This window comes from Ahaetulla prasina, chromosome 5 (genome assembly GCF_028640845.1).
Source record: "Ahaetulla prasina isolate Xishuangbanna chromosome 5, ASM2864084v1, whole genome shotgun sequence".
In the NCBI taxonomy this organism is placed as follows: domain Eukaryota; kingdom Metazoa; phylum Chordata; class Lepidosauria; order Squamata; family Colubridae; genus Ahaetulla; species Ahaetulla prasina.
Window position 1 is genome coordinate 43,558,228 of NC_080543.1, and position 16,309 is coordinate 43,574,536.

The 16,309-nt window shown below is 35.0% G+C and overlaps 1 protein-coding gene across 1 annotated transcript; it reads left to right on the forward strand.

The window, feature by feature from the left end:
• Positions 1-2,699: 2,699 nt before the first annotated feature.
• On the forward strand, positions 2,700-3,938 carry GJA8 (gap junction protein alpha 8). Its single transcript, XM_058185627.1, has one exon. The coding sequence runs from the start codon at positions 2,700-2,702 to the stop codon at positions 3,936-3,938; it is 1,239 nt and encodes a 412-aa protein (XP_058041610.1).
• Positions 3,939-16,309: the final 12,371 nt, after the last annotated feature.

Genomic DNA, 16,309 nt, shown 5'->3' on the forward strand with positions numbered 1-16,309 from the left:
GTGTTCCCTGACAATTTCTGCTTACATTGAACAAAACGTATTGTTACAACAATTGTAACATTTTGTTCAAATTAAAAGTATTTATAGCACACAAAATTTATTTATTAATGGGTCCATTAATTTTTCATATGACTACGGGTTTCCTGGTTATCTCAACTTTGGAGGCCATACCCCTATAGGATAACATTGGCCTCTGAAAATAGCATGTTTGCTTGCACTATATTATCAGTGTCTGGTGCCCAGAGCCTATTACCAATTCATTTTAGTTCTATTCAACATGCAGAATCTTTTTCCTTTTTTTTTTTCATTACTGTATGGGCCTCTTTTTATTTGTCCTTTCTCTCTATTGTTCTTCCTGTCACCGAATGTCATTCATTTTGTAAAGATGTCTGGCTTAGAGCTTATATACTACGGGGCAAGTAAAGCCTACCTGTCAATGCTGATCCAGTCACTTTTGCTCAGTCATGTGACAAAGTTGGGGACTTTTAGAGGAGGGAAAAGTTAAAACTTTTTTCTTTTTTTGCTGCAGAGTACCCAGCAACAACGGGAGCACGTATCTTCAGCGGATCCTTCCACTGTGGCAAGTTTGCTGCTTCATAAATTCATAACAATATTGTTTTCTTCCTAGGTGGTTGGAAAAAAACAACAGCTCCTGGAATCTGAGGATGTCAGCATCTAGAGGCCAAATGTTCGGTTCCTCCTTTTTTTTTTTTTAATTTAAGTCTTGGTGTTCTAAAGAAACACCTGAATGCATGATGATATTAGGCTGTTTTGCAAGCATGCATCTAACATGTAGAAACGTGTTAGTGAAACCAACTATAATATCCTGCTTTCTTCTTTCTGAACTTTTGCACTTGGGGAAACATACATTCAGCTTGAATATGAAAAGGTGTCCTGTTTGATTGGAGGCTTGGAGATAAGAATTTTCTTGCACATTTATGCCTAAGTGCTGTTCGTTTTTTATAGGAAGTGTGCAATTTGCTTCTTAGGATGAAGTGTGGATTGTTTTAACTAAAGGACAATTTGCTTGGATGCTTATTTAAATATAAATTAATATTAGATTAATGTCTTCTTAGAATATGTTTTTTTCCTCAACTAAAACACTTTGAACTTGGCCAAGAGTTTGCAGTTTTTGAAAAGAATGCAAGAGCCAGAAATTTACCATAACCATTGCATTCTAGCATTGTTGCAGGGATTGTTCAGGAAAAGGTTAAAGTATTTATGACTCTCGTGATCCTATTATTGAAAAAAAAACCCACCCGTAATAGATTATTTCTAAATATGTTAAAAGGAACTTTATGATGTGTTGACCTGCAAGCATAAACTATAGGTTCAAAAATGGTGGTGTGGATATTGCTCTAGATTATGTTAATGAAAGTGTGTGCTACTGATGTTATTTTAAGTTTGTCAGAAAGTAATTATATTTGATTTAATTATTCTGAACTGAATTGCACTGTGAATGAATACCCTGAGAAATGAACAATTGTTAAGGAATAATGCAAGTTACACATGGTACATATAGAATAATATGTGGAGTGCCTTATTGATAATGCTTAGAAAAGCAGAGCACTTGTACAGTCGAACAGAACATAAGCACTTCCAGACTCTTCAGATCTCTAATATAGTACAATGATAGCTTACATATTTCCCATTGGATTTGTATATTTAATATGGAAAGTGCTTGTACATCTCAAACCTTTACACATTGTAATAAGCCTATATATATATATATATATATATGAATGAATGATTGGTTTGGTAAACAATATGGTTGTTTATTTGGTTTCAGTTTAATGTATTGTGGGACATAGTAAATTTTTACTAAGTTTATGACTTAAACTCAACCATTATGAACAAACCATGGCTTAGCACAATGTATGACTCCAAACCATAGAGTTTGATAAAGAGCTAAATGTCCATGAAGCATCTACTTTTATGAACATTGTAATTATAGACACTGTTACAATTGATATCAATACCTATCTAACAATTAACATTGGATAATGTAGTATCCAACATTATCTAAAAGATTAGATAATCGAAAAGATTATCTACTCTTTTCTGGAGATACTGATCACCTCATTGATAATCAAATAGAAGCTTCTAAAACCAGATGTCAGATTTCAATTTATGGGTAGGAAAATAATTTTTCTTTTATAATATGCCTCACTGGTACTGCCACCCAAATGCTTTCAATAAAATCCAGCACACTGCAGAAGTAACCAGCAAAAAGATTCCCTTCAGGAAAAGTGATGGCTAGAATCATCTTCATTTTAGTCTTCCCCAGCCCAGCATCTTTCCCATATATAGGAACCAGAATTATTCAGATAGCATGCAGAGTTCCAAGAACTGCCTTCCAAAAATATCTGGATTGTGAGATTTTTGGAGAAGGCAGTAGTAACTTATAGCATGAAATGGCTTCTAATTTCAGAGTAGTTTCAGAGTATTTTTAAAAATAAAAAAGAGAAGAGAGCCAGGCTTTGCACCCTTTGCTATGCTGTTTGCTTGCAGCAGCCTCTTTGGATTAAAATGTGCAGTTCAAAATGAAATATGCTTTTGATTTCATTGGAATAGGGAATCATGAAAATGTGAAGCATGTTAAAAATAATGAGAAATTAATAAGACATGTAGATAATATATATTTAAATTATTAAAGTATAATACAATGTAATCATTGTCTTTCTTTTAAACAGCCAGCAATGGGTGATTGGAGTTTTTTAGGGAACATCTTAGAAGAGGTGAATGAACACTCCACTGTCATTGGCAGAGTGTGGCTCACGGTACTCTTCATTTTCCGAATCCTGATCTTAGGAACTGCAGCAGAATTTGTATGGGGTGATGAACAGTCAGACTTTGTTTGCAACACTCAGCAACCAGGTTGTGAGAATGTGTGTTACGATGAGGCCTTCCCTATCTCTCATATCCGTCTGTGGGTCCTCCAAATCATCTTCGTCTCCACTCCTTCGCTGGTATATTTGGGCCATGCTGCCCACTATGTAAAGGTGCAACAGAAAAGGAAAGAGCGGAAAGAAGCTGAAAGAGCTCAGCAAAGAAAAGCAGAGGAAGAAAACTCACCTCTTGACCAAGACGACAACAACTCTGTTTCTATGAAGGATACAAGCCACAGAGGGATCAAAAAGTTCCACCTTGAGGGAACCATTCTGAGAACTTATATCTGTCACATCTTTTTCAAGACCCTCTTTGAGGTTGGGTTTATAGTGGGTCAATACTTTCTGTATGGCTTCAGAATCTATCCTCTCTACCGCTGTGGCAGATGGCCTTGCCCCAACATTGTAGACTGTTTTACATCCAGGCCTACTGAGAAGACTGTTTTTATCATGTTCATGTTGGCTGTGGCATCAGTGTCCCTTTTCCTCAATCTTGTAGAGATCAGTCACTTGGGTCTCAAGAAAATCTTGAATGCTTTCAAAAAACCAGTGGAACAACAACCTGTGGAAATGCCAGAGTCTCACCTTCATTCTATTGCTGTTTCATCTATCCAAAAGGCCAAAGGGTATAAATTGCTAGAGGAGGAAGGGAAGCAAGAATTCCATTACTTTCCTTTGACAGAAGTAGGAGTAGAAAGTTCATTGCATGACATGGAAGAGAAGAGTAGCATGGAACACCTGAAAGACCTCTCCAGGACATTTAATGAACAACTGCATTCCTACACACACATAGACCAACTGGACAAGGAGAAAGGAGAAGCAGGGGAGGAATCAGAAGAGAAGGAAGTTGAGGAAGCCGAACCCCAAAGGTTAGATCTGTTAACGGAGAAAACAGAAAAACAAGTAGAAGAAAAGCCCATGGAGAATGAGTTAGAACCACCACAGCAGAACTTGCCACTATCATCTGCTGATGTGACAACTGACACAAGACCCCTTAGCAGGTTAAGCAAAGGCAGCAGTCGGGCTCGGTCTGATGATCTGACTGTATGAATAGTGAGCCTAAGAGTCCACCCCTACACTTACATATATACACACCTCAGATGTCTGAAACAAGATGCTAAAGTGGTCATTTTAATATTGTTTCTTAATATTTATCAATGTTTTAGCTAGGAAAAAAGTACTATGAAAGTTAACTGTTTTATCATTATTGTTTTTCATGATACTGGTACTAGTTATCATGTTAGTCATGTAATGCAACAATGAAATGAATTCTTCACTTGAAATGATTTCATTACTATAAAATAAAATGCACTATAACAATATTAAGATACAAAACCCCCCCACCAACCACTGAAAGCAATGAGGAAAACAAATGTAACAATTGTGATTGCAACTGTTTTTATGTTCTCCTTTTCTTCTAGCATTTGGGAGGTGTTATTTCTTTGATGGTCATATATAGAGATAAATTGATAGCTTGGGGCTTTCTCCACCTTCCTTGTTGTGGAACTTAAATCAGTTACCTTTCAAAAGGGGTTTTAATTCATCTCCCAGTGAATGTACAAAAATGTTTGCTTATGGAGACAAATGAGGTTTACTTCTATAAATCAGCATAGTTCACAGACAACCTAACTTAGCTACAGAACCAATATTGGTGATTGTGTTAGACAAACTGTTGGCATAATCAAAATAATTTTTGGAGATCTGCTGATTTATTTGTTGATTGTTTCTCATCATGGGACAGGGACAGATGAAAAACATAACATAAACCAAATGTGAAAAATATAACTTATTTCATTTGAACTTCTTCTAAAATGTACAGTGTAGTAAGTAGTAAATGCTTGGTTAAATGGGTATCTTCAACCAATGGGAAGAGGCTGTACTGGTGTAACACCTTGCCCACTTTGAGCTGTTCCAGTTTTTGGAGAAAGATAGATTCCTATTAGATCATTAATGATCACATTAGAAATGGAAGAAAATACTGGCATTTTACAGTATGTATTGAAGTGTGCTGTATCTTATTTTCCTCCCTGTAGCTGTAATATATTATGAGCTCCAGGATAAAATGTGGATTTTAATGGTCCAAGATTGTATTATATAATGAAAATGCCATTTGCTTATTATAGGTAGCTGAAGGCTAAATTATCCTTAGCTAAATCATTTTTAGCAAATGGAAAGTAAAAAAAACACCCTGAGAATATAAACTTGAGTTATAATTGTATTCCAAATGATACCTTATTCTGCTTTTTGCTTGAGAGATATGTGTTAAAGCTGACGTCCTAGTAATATATTTCCTACTGTGCTGATTGCATGGTCTACTTTGCATAGCCTTCAAGTCATTATTCTAGTGGTTTGAACTGATGCAGGACCAGTGCAGAATGAAGCTGGTTGGATGTATTTGGATAGACCCCTTTAAATGTTTTTGTTGAAGCAAACTGAGATTTACTATTCATTAATGTGTTTTCAGCAGTAGCATGGGATGACCATATTATTTGGTAGAGTAAAGCAGTCTCCTTGGCAGCCTTCCTGCCACTTGAGAGAACAGGAAGTAGCAGTGAGGTGACACAGAATATTAATATGTCCTTCAAGGTCCCATCTCCAATACCGAAATAAGATTCAGGAGCCATCTGATAGCTGTGCTCTCTTGCTTTCTCTCCTGCTAGCAATATGCCTTAGAATAATGATAGAAACAAAAGCTCTGTGAAACTCCTCAGAAAAAGCAACACATTTATCAAAGCCATCTGTTTATCTAACAGCAGATTACTAGGACTGAGCAAAACTTTCCAGAGAAATTATTCACAATGTGCAGAGTGATACAAAGTAGTTTTTGCTCATTTCCCACTTTCTTAGGAAAGCTACTATGCAAAGAATTCAGGTACTTTAATAGTCGCAAAACAGATGCTTTGTTCAGCAACCTGCACATTGCAAAACACCTCTTTGAAGATTTTGCACAATCCTCTGAGATACAGATATAGGTATGTGCCTGAGTAGAGAGAAAGAGAAATTGATTTCTTGAAAATGTTGATTTTTATCTTGAGATCTAAAAAAAAAAAGAATCCCTCTCTCTTATTGATTTGGTGAAAATATAACTTGCATATGTGTAGCAAATCAAATCTTTTTAAGGCAGTGGAGACTAATACCAACAGAAATGTGCAGGTATGCACTTTCATTGGCTCTGTTTTTTCAGCCCTTAGTGGCTCAGCAAATTCTCTCCAGTCCGGAAACAATGCAAAGGGAGGTTTAATCCATTTCAGAAAATCCCTTTTGCATAAACTGCCAACACACCCAGAAACGACCCATAGAATTTTTCAGCAGATTAAAGGCATAAGCACCTAATTCAGAGGTCAGTTGAAGCCAGGGATTTTTCTCCATAATCACTCCCATGATCTGGGATCAGGACATTAAACCTCACCAAATTACAATGCGCTCTATTAATATATAGATATCATCCTTTATATTTTAATCCTGGAAGCAAGGAAGGGGAATCTCTTAAATGAAGCAAAGAAGTTTAAGTACATGTAATGATGATTCACATTTTTTAAAATTATAGAAATATTCTATTAAAATTTTCTAGTAGAATATTCTACTGTTCTTTTATTAATAATAAATCTGTTATTTCTGGAATTTTGAAACTTGGAAGCCTCACAAAGGGTTTGGGGTCATCAGAATGTTAAACAACAATAACAACAAAAGATAATCTGATATATATTATACATCCACCTGGAAGTGAGGGAACAGGTAAGAAACACAACAAATTACATTTGAATTTTCCTTAGATGGCCAAGCTGATTTATTTGATAATGAATTTTGAACAGGTTTTTAAAAATTACAAAAAGATTAAAATAGGAGGAAAAAAAATATTTAGAAGGAAATCAAAATATAAATGACTAGTTCTATCCATGACATGGACACAATTTTTATCAAAAAATGAGAAAACAACTTGAGTACTAACAATTTGCAGCTCATTACAATTTGCTGTTCATTACTGTATAATAAGTTTAATAAATAAGTTTTTTAAGGTAATGTTTTTATGAAATGTTTTAAGTACAATAATAAAAAAAAATAAAAAAAGAAAAAGTGGAGAAAAAAAGAAAAAAAAAGAAAAAAAAGAAAGAGGAAAGAAAACCAAAAAAGCAATTTCCCTCTTTATCTCAACAAGTATCAACAATTTCACTATCTCTTCACCTTTTAGTTAGGAATATAAAACTATTTCTCCCAATCATCATGGGTTTTTTTACACAAAACAATCTTTCTCTTTAATGCTTTCAAAAGATCACTATCCTCTTCAGAACTTTAACAATCCTCTTTGGTAAATCCATCAGGAAGAAATTATTCCAATTATTGTCTTCAATTGGCATTTTTATTTCCTTCCTAATTTTTAGAGACTTATCCAACTTTCTTGCACATCCATCGATACATTCTTGCCCATTTTGTTCTCCTCAAACACCTCAGATATGATTTCCCCCTCCCCAAATATTTTTCTGTAATGTTTTATGATGTAACATCATCTGGCAACCGGGTGTTCATAAAAATATAACGTAGCTGACAATGTTAATTCAAAGTCTTTTTGCTGTTCCTGAATGCCATTGTAAGCTACTTGTTTCCAATATTGAAAATAATTTTTCTTGTTCACAAAAATGTATTTATTCTTTGTAATTAATGTCAGTCAACGTTTAAAATCAAATAGTCCAAGTTTTTCTTAATTGGTTTAAGACTTTCTATAGTCAGTACTTAGTCTTGCTTTTTGCCATTCAGTTTTGAATTCTTAAGGTTTTTAAAGATACAGTGTCATTTTTTTTATATTAAGGATTGAAGGCACTCATGTGTTTCCAGCCTTGACATTTGAAGATGTCTAACTTCTTTAAAGTGGTTTATAAGCAATTTCTGAAGGTGGTTAACAAAAGAAGTTTGAATTTAGTGTCCTTTGAAGTCTTCGGCTGTGGCTGGAGCAAGAATTTCCTGGTTCCACCGCCCTCCAGAGACCATTGCCTTGCAGTCTCCTGGTTAGGAGCAACCATATGGAATGCAACCTGGGCAATCTCACATCCTTTTTTTTTTTCCTTCTGAGAGGGTCAAAGAAGCCAATCTATTCATCAGCTCCTTGTTCTTAGTAGCAAATGCCAGCTCTGAAAAATGTCTTCAGTGCACAATTTCTTCCCTGGAAATGTGTAGTTCAATAAGTAAGTTCAAAAATTAAAGTACTATGAGTTTAAAAATTAATTATAGAAAATATTGTTTCTGTTTTTAATATGATTGTTATTTCCTCTCAATCACTTTTTATATTAGTGTTTTTAATTTGCTTTTTGAAAAATGTTGAAGATTTTGAAAAAAAAATAATATACAAGAAAGTAATCACAGCAACTGTATAGATCTAATTCACATTCTAGTTACTATGATGTATAATGTAGTTATAAGCAAATATATAAATCTAATATTTAAATCTCTGCATATTATTGACACTTGAAGTCACTAAAGCAACTTTCTCTAAGATTATATCTTTGCTTGCTGGGGAGAGATCTTAACTGTATGTGCAAACCCTTCAATGAATTTTAAAAGGATACCTTGGAATGTAAACAAAGAAGACTGTAGTACAACTCTTTATTTTTTCATTATAAATATTTAGGGTTCAACTTGCCTCAAAGCAATGCTAACAACTCAGTAAAATAAAATGATTTAAAGGGACAAAATAAGTCAAAATACTTTATACTGCATATCTGAAACTCAGTAGCGATGGTTAAATTGACTTCCTCTAGAAGAGAATCTGACACCTAAGAAGCCTATAAAGAAAGGTCCCTACTGTTTGTATCCACAGTGTAACCTCTCCTGGTGGGGAACATCCAGCAGGACTTCTGCTGAAATTGTAGATTACGGGTAGGCTCATTTAGGAGGAGGTGATTTTTTTTTTCAGGTATCCCTGCTCTGAGCCATAATGTATATGGCATTGTAGAACCCGACAACTTGCAGTAGCACATAAACACAGGCACACTAGCAGTCACTTTCCCAGCACTGTTTATAGCACCTAGTGAGAGATGATTAGCTCCTATTTGATCTGAGAATTCCAGTAGCTCTTATGTACTCATGCTTATTAAATGTAAAAAGGTGTCGCTCAAGGTGAAGAATGCTTGCTTGCCCGTCACATGTGGGCCATTATTACACATGTGCCAACATTACACAGACACATTTTTACTCCACAGACCCTGAAAACTATATTTGTGTCCCCATGAATGTCCTATTGACGGTTGACACCAAGTGCTAAGAAACCTTGTGGACTGACCAATGTTCCTTTCAGGTTCTCAATGGATGAATGTAAAAATGGTGCTTCAGTCAGTCCCGTGTCTATCTTCTTCTTAACCTTGGCATTCTTACTGTGCTGTGAAAGGGCATCTGCGTGAGAGAGTGGCAAAGCTATCCCCTGAATTGCTGGGGAGGATGGGGAATAACAGCGAGGCACCCCAGGGCTTTGATTTCAGTTTGGAGGTAAGAATCAAAGGACTTGGCCGACAGGAATAGACATTTCTGCCATTGGGAATTGACTCACCCTGCAGCTCTAGAGAAAACCTGGCAATCCTACTTTCATGGCCTTTTCCTTGGAGCAACAATTAGTTTCATCAGTTCAGAGCTGCAAATTACAGTGTCATAAATCAGTGATTTTCTGGGGTCACTGTATCATATATGTAATATGTAATATGCAAATATCATATGTGTAACAAAGCCCATAGATGCCATATGAAGATTATAAATAAAAATATGACGGTTGCCAAATTGTATTAGTTCAAATATAGGAAATGACTATGGGTAATTTACCAGTTGCATACTGTATTATACAATGCAATCATTCCTGGAGTTGACTTCTACTGAACAAAGTACAACATTTTGTGAAGTAAACAATGTTTAGCGAATGATATATTTAGGTTGTATGGTTTCCCCCCCCATTATGATTACAGCCACTGGAGAGTTCTCTTTCCTCCAGTGGAAAAGGACCAATGAAATTAAGCCATTCATGTTTGGTGAAGAACAGAATCAGTTTTCTGAAAGATTTATGATGAGTGTATTAAATTAGATTTTGTACTATTTCCAATTAGTGAAGTGAATTTGAACTCAAGCAATTCTTAAATTAACTTTATAGCCATAATGCTTACATGTCTTAGTTATATTTCATTTATTCCCATAGAACATTTATGACATACTATTATTCAGGCACCATAGGTGTACAGAATGTTCATCAGAAGACCATTGTAATCTCTAGGAGGACAAGAACTCATAGTCTGGCCAACATCAAAGTCCTTGAACAGGCCAATAAGCATGTAATCCACTTTGATACATAATGCTGACAGTATGTCTGTGAGCCACAGATACAAGGTATTTCTTTATTTAAATGTGCTAATTTTAAGTAGTTGTAATTTTTCTCACATCAGAATTTAGTAAGATTTATTAGGGCTGCTTTGACTATTTGAGCTATGATAAAAAGCCTTGTCAGAAATGAATAAGGTTATGCAAAGCATTACCATAGGCAGACTTGGTCAAATATGCTATGTTTCCACCTGAAGGAACCATTCTGCTATAGCTAACCCCAGAATTAGAGTACATAGGTGATGTTTAATTGCTGGACCTTGGGCTCTCAACAGATAAAAGGAATGTAAGATCTCTCATGTGTACCTTTATATCTTTCTTTGGGGAGCAAATAAAACCTGTTTGCTTGCTATGCAGTGTGTCATTCTTTCTGGTCTCAAATCTGAACTTTAAGCCTTTTTGCCTAATACCAGGCCTTACTTCTGAACAAGCTCTGCAAAAGAGGCAGCAAAACTGTTAAGTATTAGTTTGCGATTCCAAAAGTTATTGGTCAAGTAATCCTATTACATTGGGCTCGTAAATCAAATTTCAATGCACTACACTTACTTGTGCCAACATTTTCAGTACTGAACCTTACACATTATATAATAATTTTGTAAAAAGTACATAAGATTTGTGTTATTTTGCATTTTTTATTTATATACTAAACATGCAACTTTGCATTTCAAAATAGTCCTTAGCTTTTAACTGAGAAAGTTAGTTTTGCTGTTTGCAAAGTTACTTTTCACAGTCTTGCAGTGGTTCATCTCTTGCCTTGTTAAGCATTTCATCCCTTGTTGATTTTTTGACAAATCTCACACGCACCTCTCTTGGGAGTTTGTGTCTTTTCACTCAGCTCGCATGTATTCTAAATATTTCATCTACTTTGTTATCCATCTCCTGCTTATTTAAATTTAGAACCTCTGCCAACAATTCTATCATCATGTCTAGGTCTTCTCTGTTTTTTTCTTCAATATTCTGAAATCATAAATAATAAGCCGCCTTCTCCATTTTGAGCTCTATTACTGAGTCTTCTAGCTCTTTATTCACCTGTCAGTCTTTGTTTTATTTCATCCACCTTTTTTTCTGCTTGTTCTGATTTCTCCTGTTTTCTAAATCCTTTGTTCATTTTATGTTATTTGCTGAAAATTCTCTATTCTTTCATCCAAATTGTATATTTTTTTCTTCATCTTTCCCATACCACTTTTCATCTCTCCCATCTTATTTTTCATCTCATTGTGATTTTTTGTCAGTTTCCTGTGTAGACTGAAGCATCATTTGTATCTGAGAAGTATTTGTTTGCTCTTGTTGTAGCATGGTGTCTATTGATCTTTGACTTGATGGATTAGAGCACGGGTGTCAAACTCGTGGCATCACGCTGCCATTACATGACGTTTTGCTATGTTTTTTCCCTTTGTGGAGCTGGGGTAGGTGTGGCCTGCGTGTGATGCATCTGGCCAGCGGGCCATCAATTTGACATCCCTGGATTAGAAGAAGCTGATGATGGTGTAGATGATGCTTTCCCCCCCTATTCTAGTTAAATTTGGAATACTTGTCATTTCAGCATCTAATATTAAGAAAGACAATGTAGTTGCATTATTAAAAAAGGCAAGAGAAAGAAGGAAAACAAAACAAAACAAAAAGAACACAATGGTTCAAAACAGCCCACAATCACCATGTACCCAATAGGCTAGGAAACCAATCAAAAGTCTATTTCTCTCAATCACCAACCGTTTCTCAGAGTTTTTTTTATTTGTAATCCACAGGGTCAGTGAATAAATCAGTCCATTTTATGACTATGGTTATTTCTTTATCTTCTGTCAGTTGATATTTATAATCCAAAGGGCCCACCAAGTCCCCCAAAATTCAGTAATCCAATAGCCCAAAATATCTAATAAATCAAAAAGCCACTTCACTTGGTTTTAAAGCAAAATCAAGCTATTCCACTGTTTCAGGCTATCAAGAGTATTTGATAGGGTTTCAAAGGGTTTCAAAGGGTTCAAAGGATTTCAGTGTATTCACTATCTTTCTCCAGACACCAAGCAACTTATCTGTAATAGTCAAAATATTTTGCTATTCTTTCCAGTAGTGTAATGTCTTTTCCAGCCAATAGGTGTCAGCCTGGCTCTTTCTCTCCATTTTTACAGCAAACTTTAAAAAAAATCCAAAAGTTTAGTCCTTCAAAATTTGTTGCTCAAAATTACAAGAAACAGAAAAGAAAAAATCTTAAACAGATTATAATGTTTTGAAAATGACCAGTTCAGTCTTTCCCTTTACTTTTCGATTTTCCTTCTCATTATGATTCTCCTTTGTTTGGATCTGTCATCGGCTCCAAATTTCACTTGCCGCTATTCTTTCAGAAGTGGGAGAGCATTCCCTTCCTCCTACTCTGTAGTGTCCCACTTTTCAAAAGTGCTTTCTTGGGAATTTAATTCCACGGCAGAAATTAGAAAAGTCTCACCAGATCAGACACACTGTTGTAAAATCTTTACTTCCTGCTTCTTTGTCCCGGTTATCACAGCCTCAGTCTGGCCATAATGGCTGTCCTCTCTTCTGATGGTCAGGAACATTCCTTAAAATTGAGTGAGGGAACCGCTGTCCCATCGCCATTGACAAAGGGTCCTTCCTCTCTTCATCACCCCTCCAGGGTGACTTTGGCCCTGAAGGACCTCTTGGCAGATAGAAATTGCCTGGATTTTGCCGATTATCTACACCATTTCACTGTGATGACATCAAACGGAAGCTCTCTACTTTTCACAGTCTTGATGGACAGTAATTTTAATGTGAGCTGTATGATAAAAATAATGATAGAAATCAAAATGTTAGTCTCTTAAGTAACTCTACTACACAGAGGTTAGGCAAAGTAATGTTTAACAGTATTAGTAATACAGAAAAAAAATATGTTTAATAAATATATCAATGTGAATGTAAGCTGGAAAAAATATTCGTAATTTATATTTATTGTGGCATAAAAATCCATAGTAGGAAAAAGGCAGCTTAGTAATCTAGATCAGGATAGGAAATGTCCATGACAAACCTGCAAGTAAATTGGCTTGCAAACCAATTAAGTTGAAATTCTATGCAAAAATACCTTGAGGAAACACCATTAAAAATAGGGTTTATATCTCAATCAATATAATGGATTGTGCCATTAATTTATTCAGATCCATTTAGGTCTAAACAATGCAAAATTGTGTTTATTTTTTTACTGTATTAGCTTATAGCCAAGATGAATTGCCTTCTTGGAATAAAACATTTAGATAGATAGATAGATAGATAGATAGATAGATAGATAGATAGATAGATAGATAGATAGATAGATAGATAGATGATAGATAGATAAGATAGACAGATAAAGAAATATATATACAAAGACATACACACACAATTTATATAACCTGCCATTATTATTATTTTAAATAAATAACTCAAGTTGGTTAACAAACATAATACTTTTTTCTTTGCCTAATTTTTCCCTACAATAACCGGGGGGTGAGTTGGGCTGAGAGTGAGCCATTAACCCAACTCAGCTGGTTTTTATGTCTAAGATGGGAATAATACAACATAATTCAATTTATACTGTAATAAAGAACACTAATGCAAATAAAAAACTCACAAAAAGTCAGTTACTTTCATTTTCATTGGTAAAATGGTTTTTATTTACAAATCAAAGGAGTCTGCATACTAAATCCAAAAATATTATAAGATTTAAAATCATGGTTATTTCGTTCAGATACATAATTATTATATTTAGTATAGTATCCCTATACTTTCTTGTTTGAATTATAAATTTTGTTTTTTTATCAGTTCATTTTTCAGTTGTGTTTTATCAATGTAAAGCACAGCACATAATGTGATCCTAATAGCATAACAATGTGATCCTAATAGCTAGGCAGTATAAAGTTTGTTTAGTAGAACTGGGCTCACTGGATTGCAGCCTTTTCAGTTAATGAGTCTGGATTAGAAAAATATTCAGAAATATGATTTGTGTGGTTTTCTAATTGTTTTGCTTTCTCACTTTTCCTTATAAATATTATTCAGGACAGAATACATTTTCAATTTATGTTTAAAGTCTATACACACCATGGTTTCTATATAGATATAAATAATATAATGGTATGATGATTTCCCCCATTGATAGGATTTTTTTTTCTATGGGAATGCTACAAATCTGAAGTCTTTTGTCCATGGGCATCAATATTTATTTTGCTATGCAATGCATTAATAACTTTTATTTTTACATAAACAAACAGGAAAATATATTTCAAGTTGGATTTTAAAGTGATGTTTTTAATTGATAAGAGTCTATATTATAAACAAAACCAGCTACAAAACAAAACAAAAGTATCTGGCAAAGTTTTAGCACAGCCTTGTAAAATCAGTCATCAGATATATTCAGAGGCTGCCTAATAATTTTGGACTTACTTTCCCCAAACCTTTATATTAAGACATCTTCATATTTAGCTCAGTTATTCTTCAATTTTATTTTTCAGCTACTTTTTATGGATACTACATGCAAATCCACTCACAACATGCTGGTCAATTTCTCTATATTATTAGCATAGAAGTATTGCATTTATTCAAGCCATGTATGGCTGGTATGTACTCATAACAAGTGGGCAGTCAGAATGCATGTAATTGGATGCTTAGAAAAAGACTGATATAAATGTAAGCGTGTCTTGTGGACTACGTCAATATGAAACAAGTCCTTAGGAAGAAACTTTCTTAAAGCGGTTGTCATGTGTATGGAATCTTTATTTAAAGATCAATGGAGAAAGGACTTGATTACAGAACCCCACAGATGTCTATGGGCACCACAGATTGATAATTTATTATCACATAAACAGTTATCGATTAAATTTCACCAGATATGTAGAGTAAGTGCAGAGCCAACTTTTGACAGACAAACCAGAGGAGGTAAAAAGATGAGAGACAAGAGCTAGAAGTGACATATTCTTACACTGATAAATTGAAAAGCCACTGTCTAATCAGTGAGACATGGCATTACATTTTCTAGTGAATTCCAGCTCAACTATTTATTTTATTTATTTATTTAATTTTGTCATAACAATATACACAAGCATCACACAAAAAGATTATATAATATGTAAACATATATATGATGAGAAACAAGGAAGTATAAGTATATATATATATGGAAAGAAACAATAGGACAGGAACGGTAGGCACGTTTGTGCTCTTATGCACGCCCCTTAAAGTCCTCTTAGGAATGGGGTGAGGTCAACAGTGGATAGATTTTGGTTAAAGCTTTTGGGGTTAGGAGAAGAGACCACGGAGTCGGGTAATGCATTCCAAGCACAGACAATTCTGTTACAGAAATCATATTTTCTGCAATCCAAATTGGAGCGGTTGACATTATGTTTAAATCTATTGGTAGCTCTTGTATTATTGCAGTTGAAACTGAAGTAGTCATTAACAGGAAGGACATTACAATGGATGATTCTATGAGCTAAACCCAGGTCCTATTGAGTGATGAAATCTCTATAACCGATTTTCTTAAAGATAGCCACCTTGAGATTAGTGAAATCTCCCAGAGAAATGAAATATCTGCCTCACTAGCTTGGGTATATTGCCACTTCTGATGTCATACTTGTGTCAACATCTAACACTATTTACACCATAATGGAGGATAAATAAGTTATGATCACGAGGCACCACTAAGGTAGATCTCCACGCAGTTGCTAATCTTAAACTCTCGACTCCGACAGCCATTTATTCTTTCTGTCCAAAAGGAGAAAAAAAATCTCCATCAAGGTGCCATAATTCATTAACTGCTAAGAGTTAACTTGGCATTTCGGGCCTGCTTTTTTATTAGCTGTTTAAAAGGCTCTAATTTAGTAAAACTGACCTCATCGTCGAGGCGCCCTTTCTCACAGGGTGTTTAATTCGGAATCAGAAGCTCCTCAAGCCAGGCCTTTCCGTCATTCCCGCGCTTCAGCCAATGAAAACAAGGCAATTCTCTTATTCCCTTTCGCTTAATTCAGAGATTTGGGAAACTATGGCCCGTTTATGACTTGTGGACTTCATCTCCCAGAATTCCAAAGGCCATACTTCCCCACCCCTCGCCCTTATTC

What these genes read in the sequence shown, in the direction of transcription:
- GJA8 (XM_058185627.1), top strand. Translation starts at nt 2,700, where the DNA reads ATGGGTGATTGGAGTTTTTTAGGGAACATCTTAGAAGAGGTGAATGAA.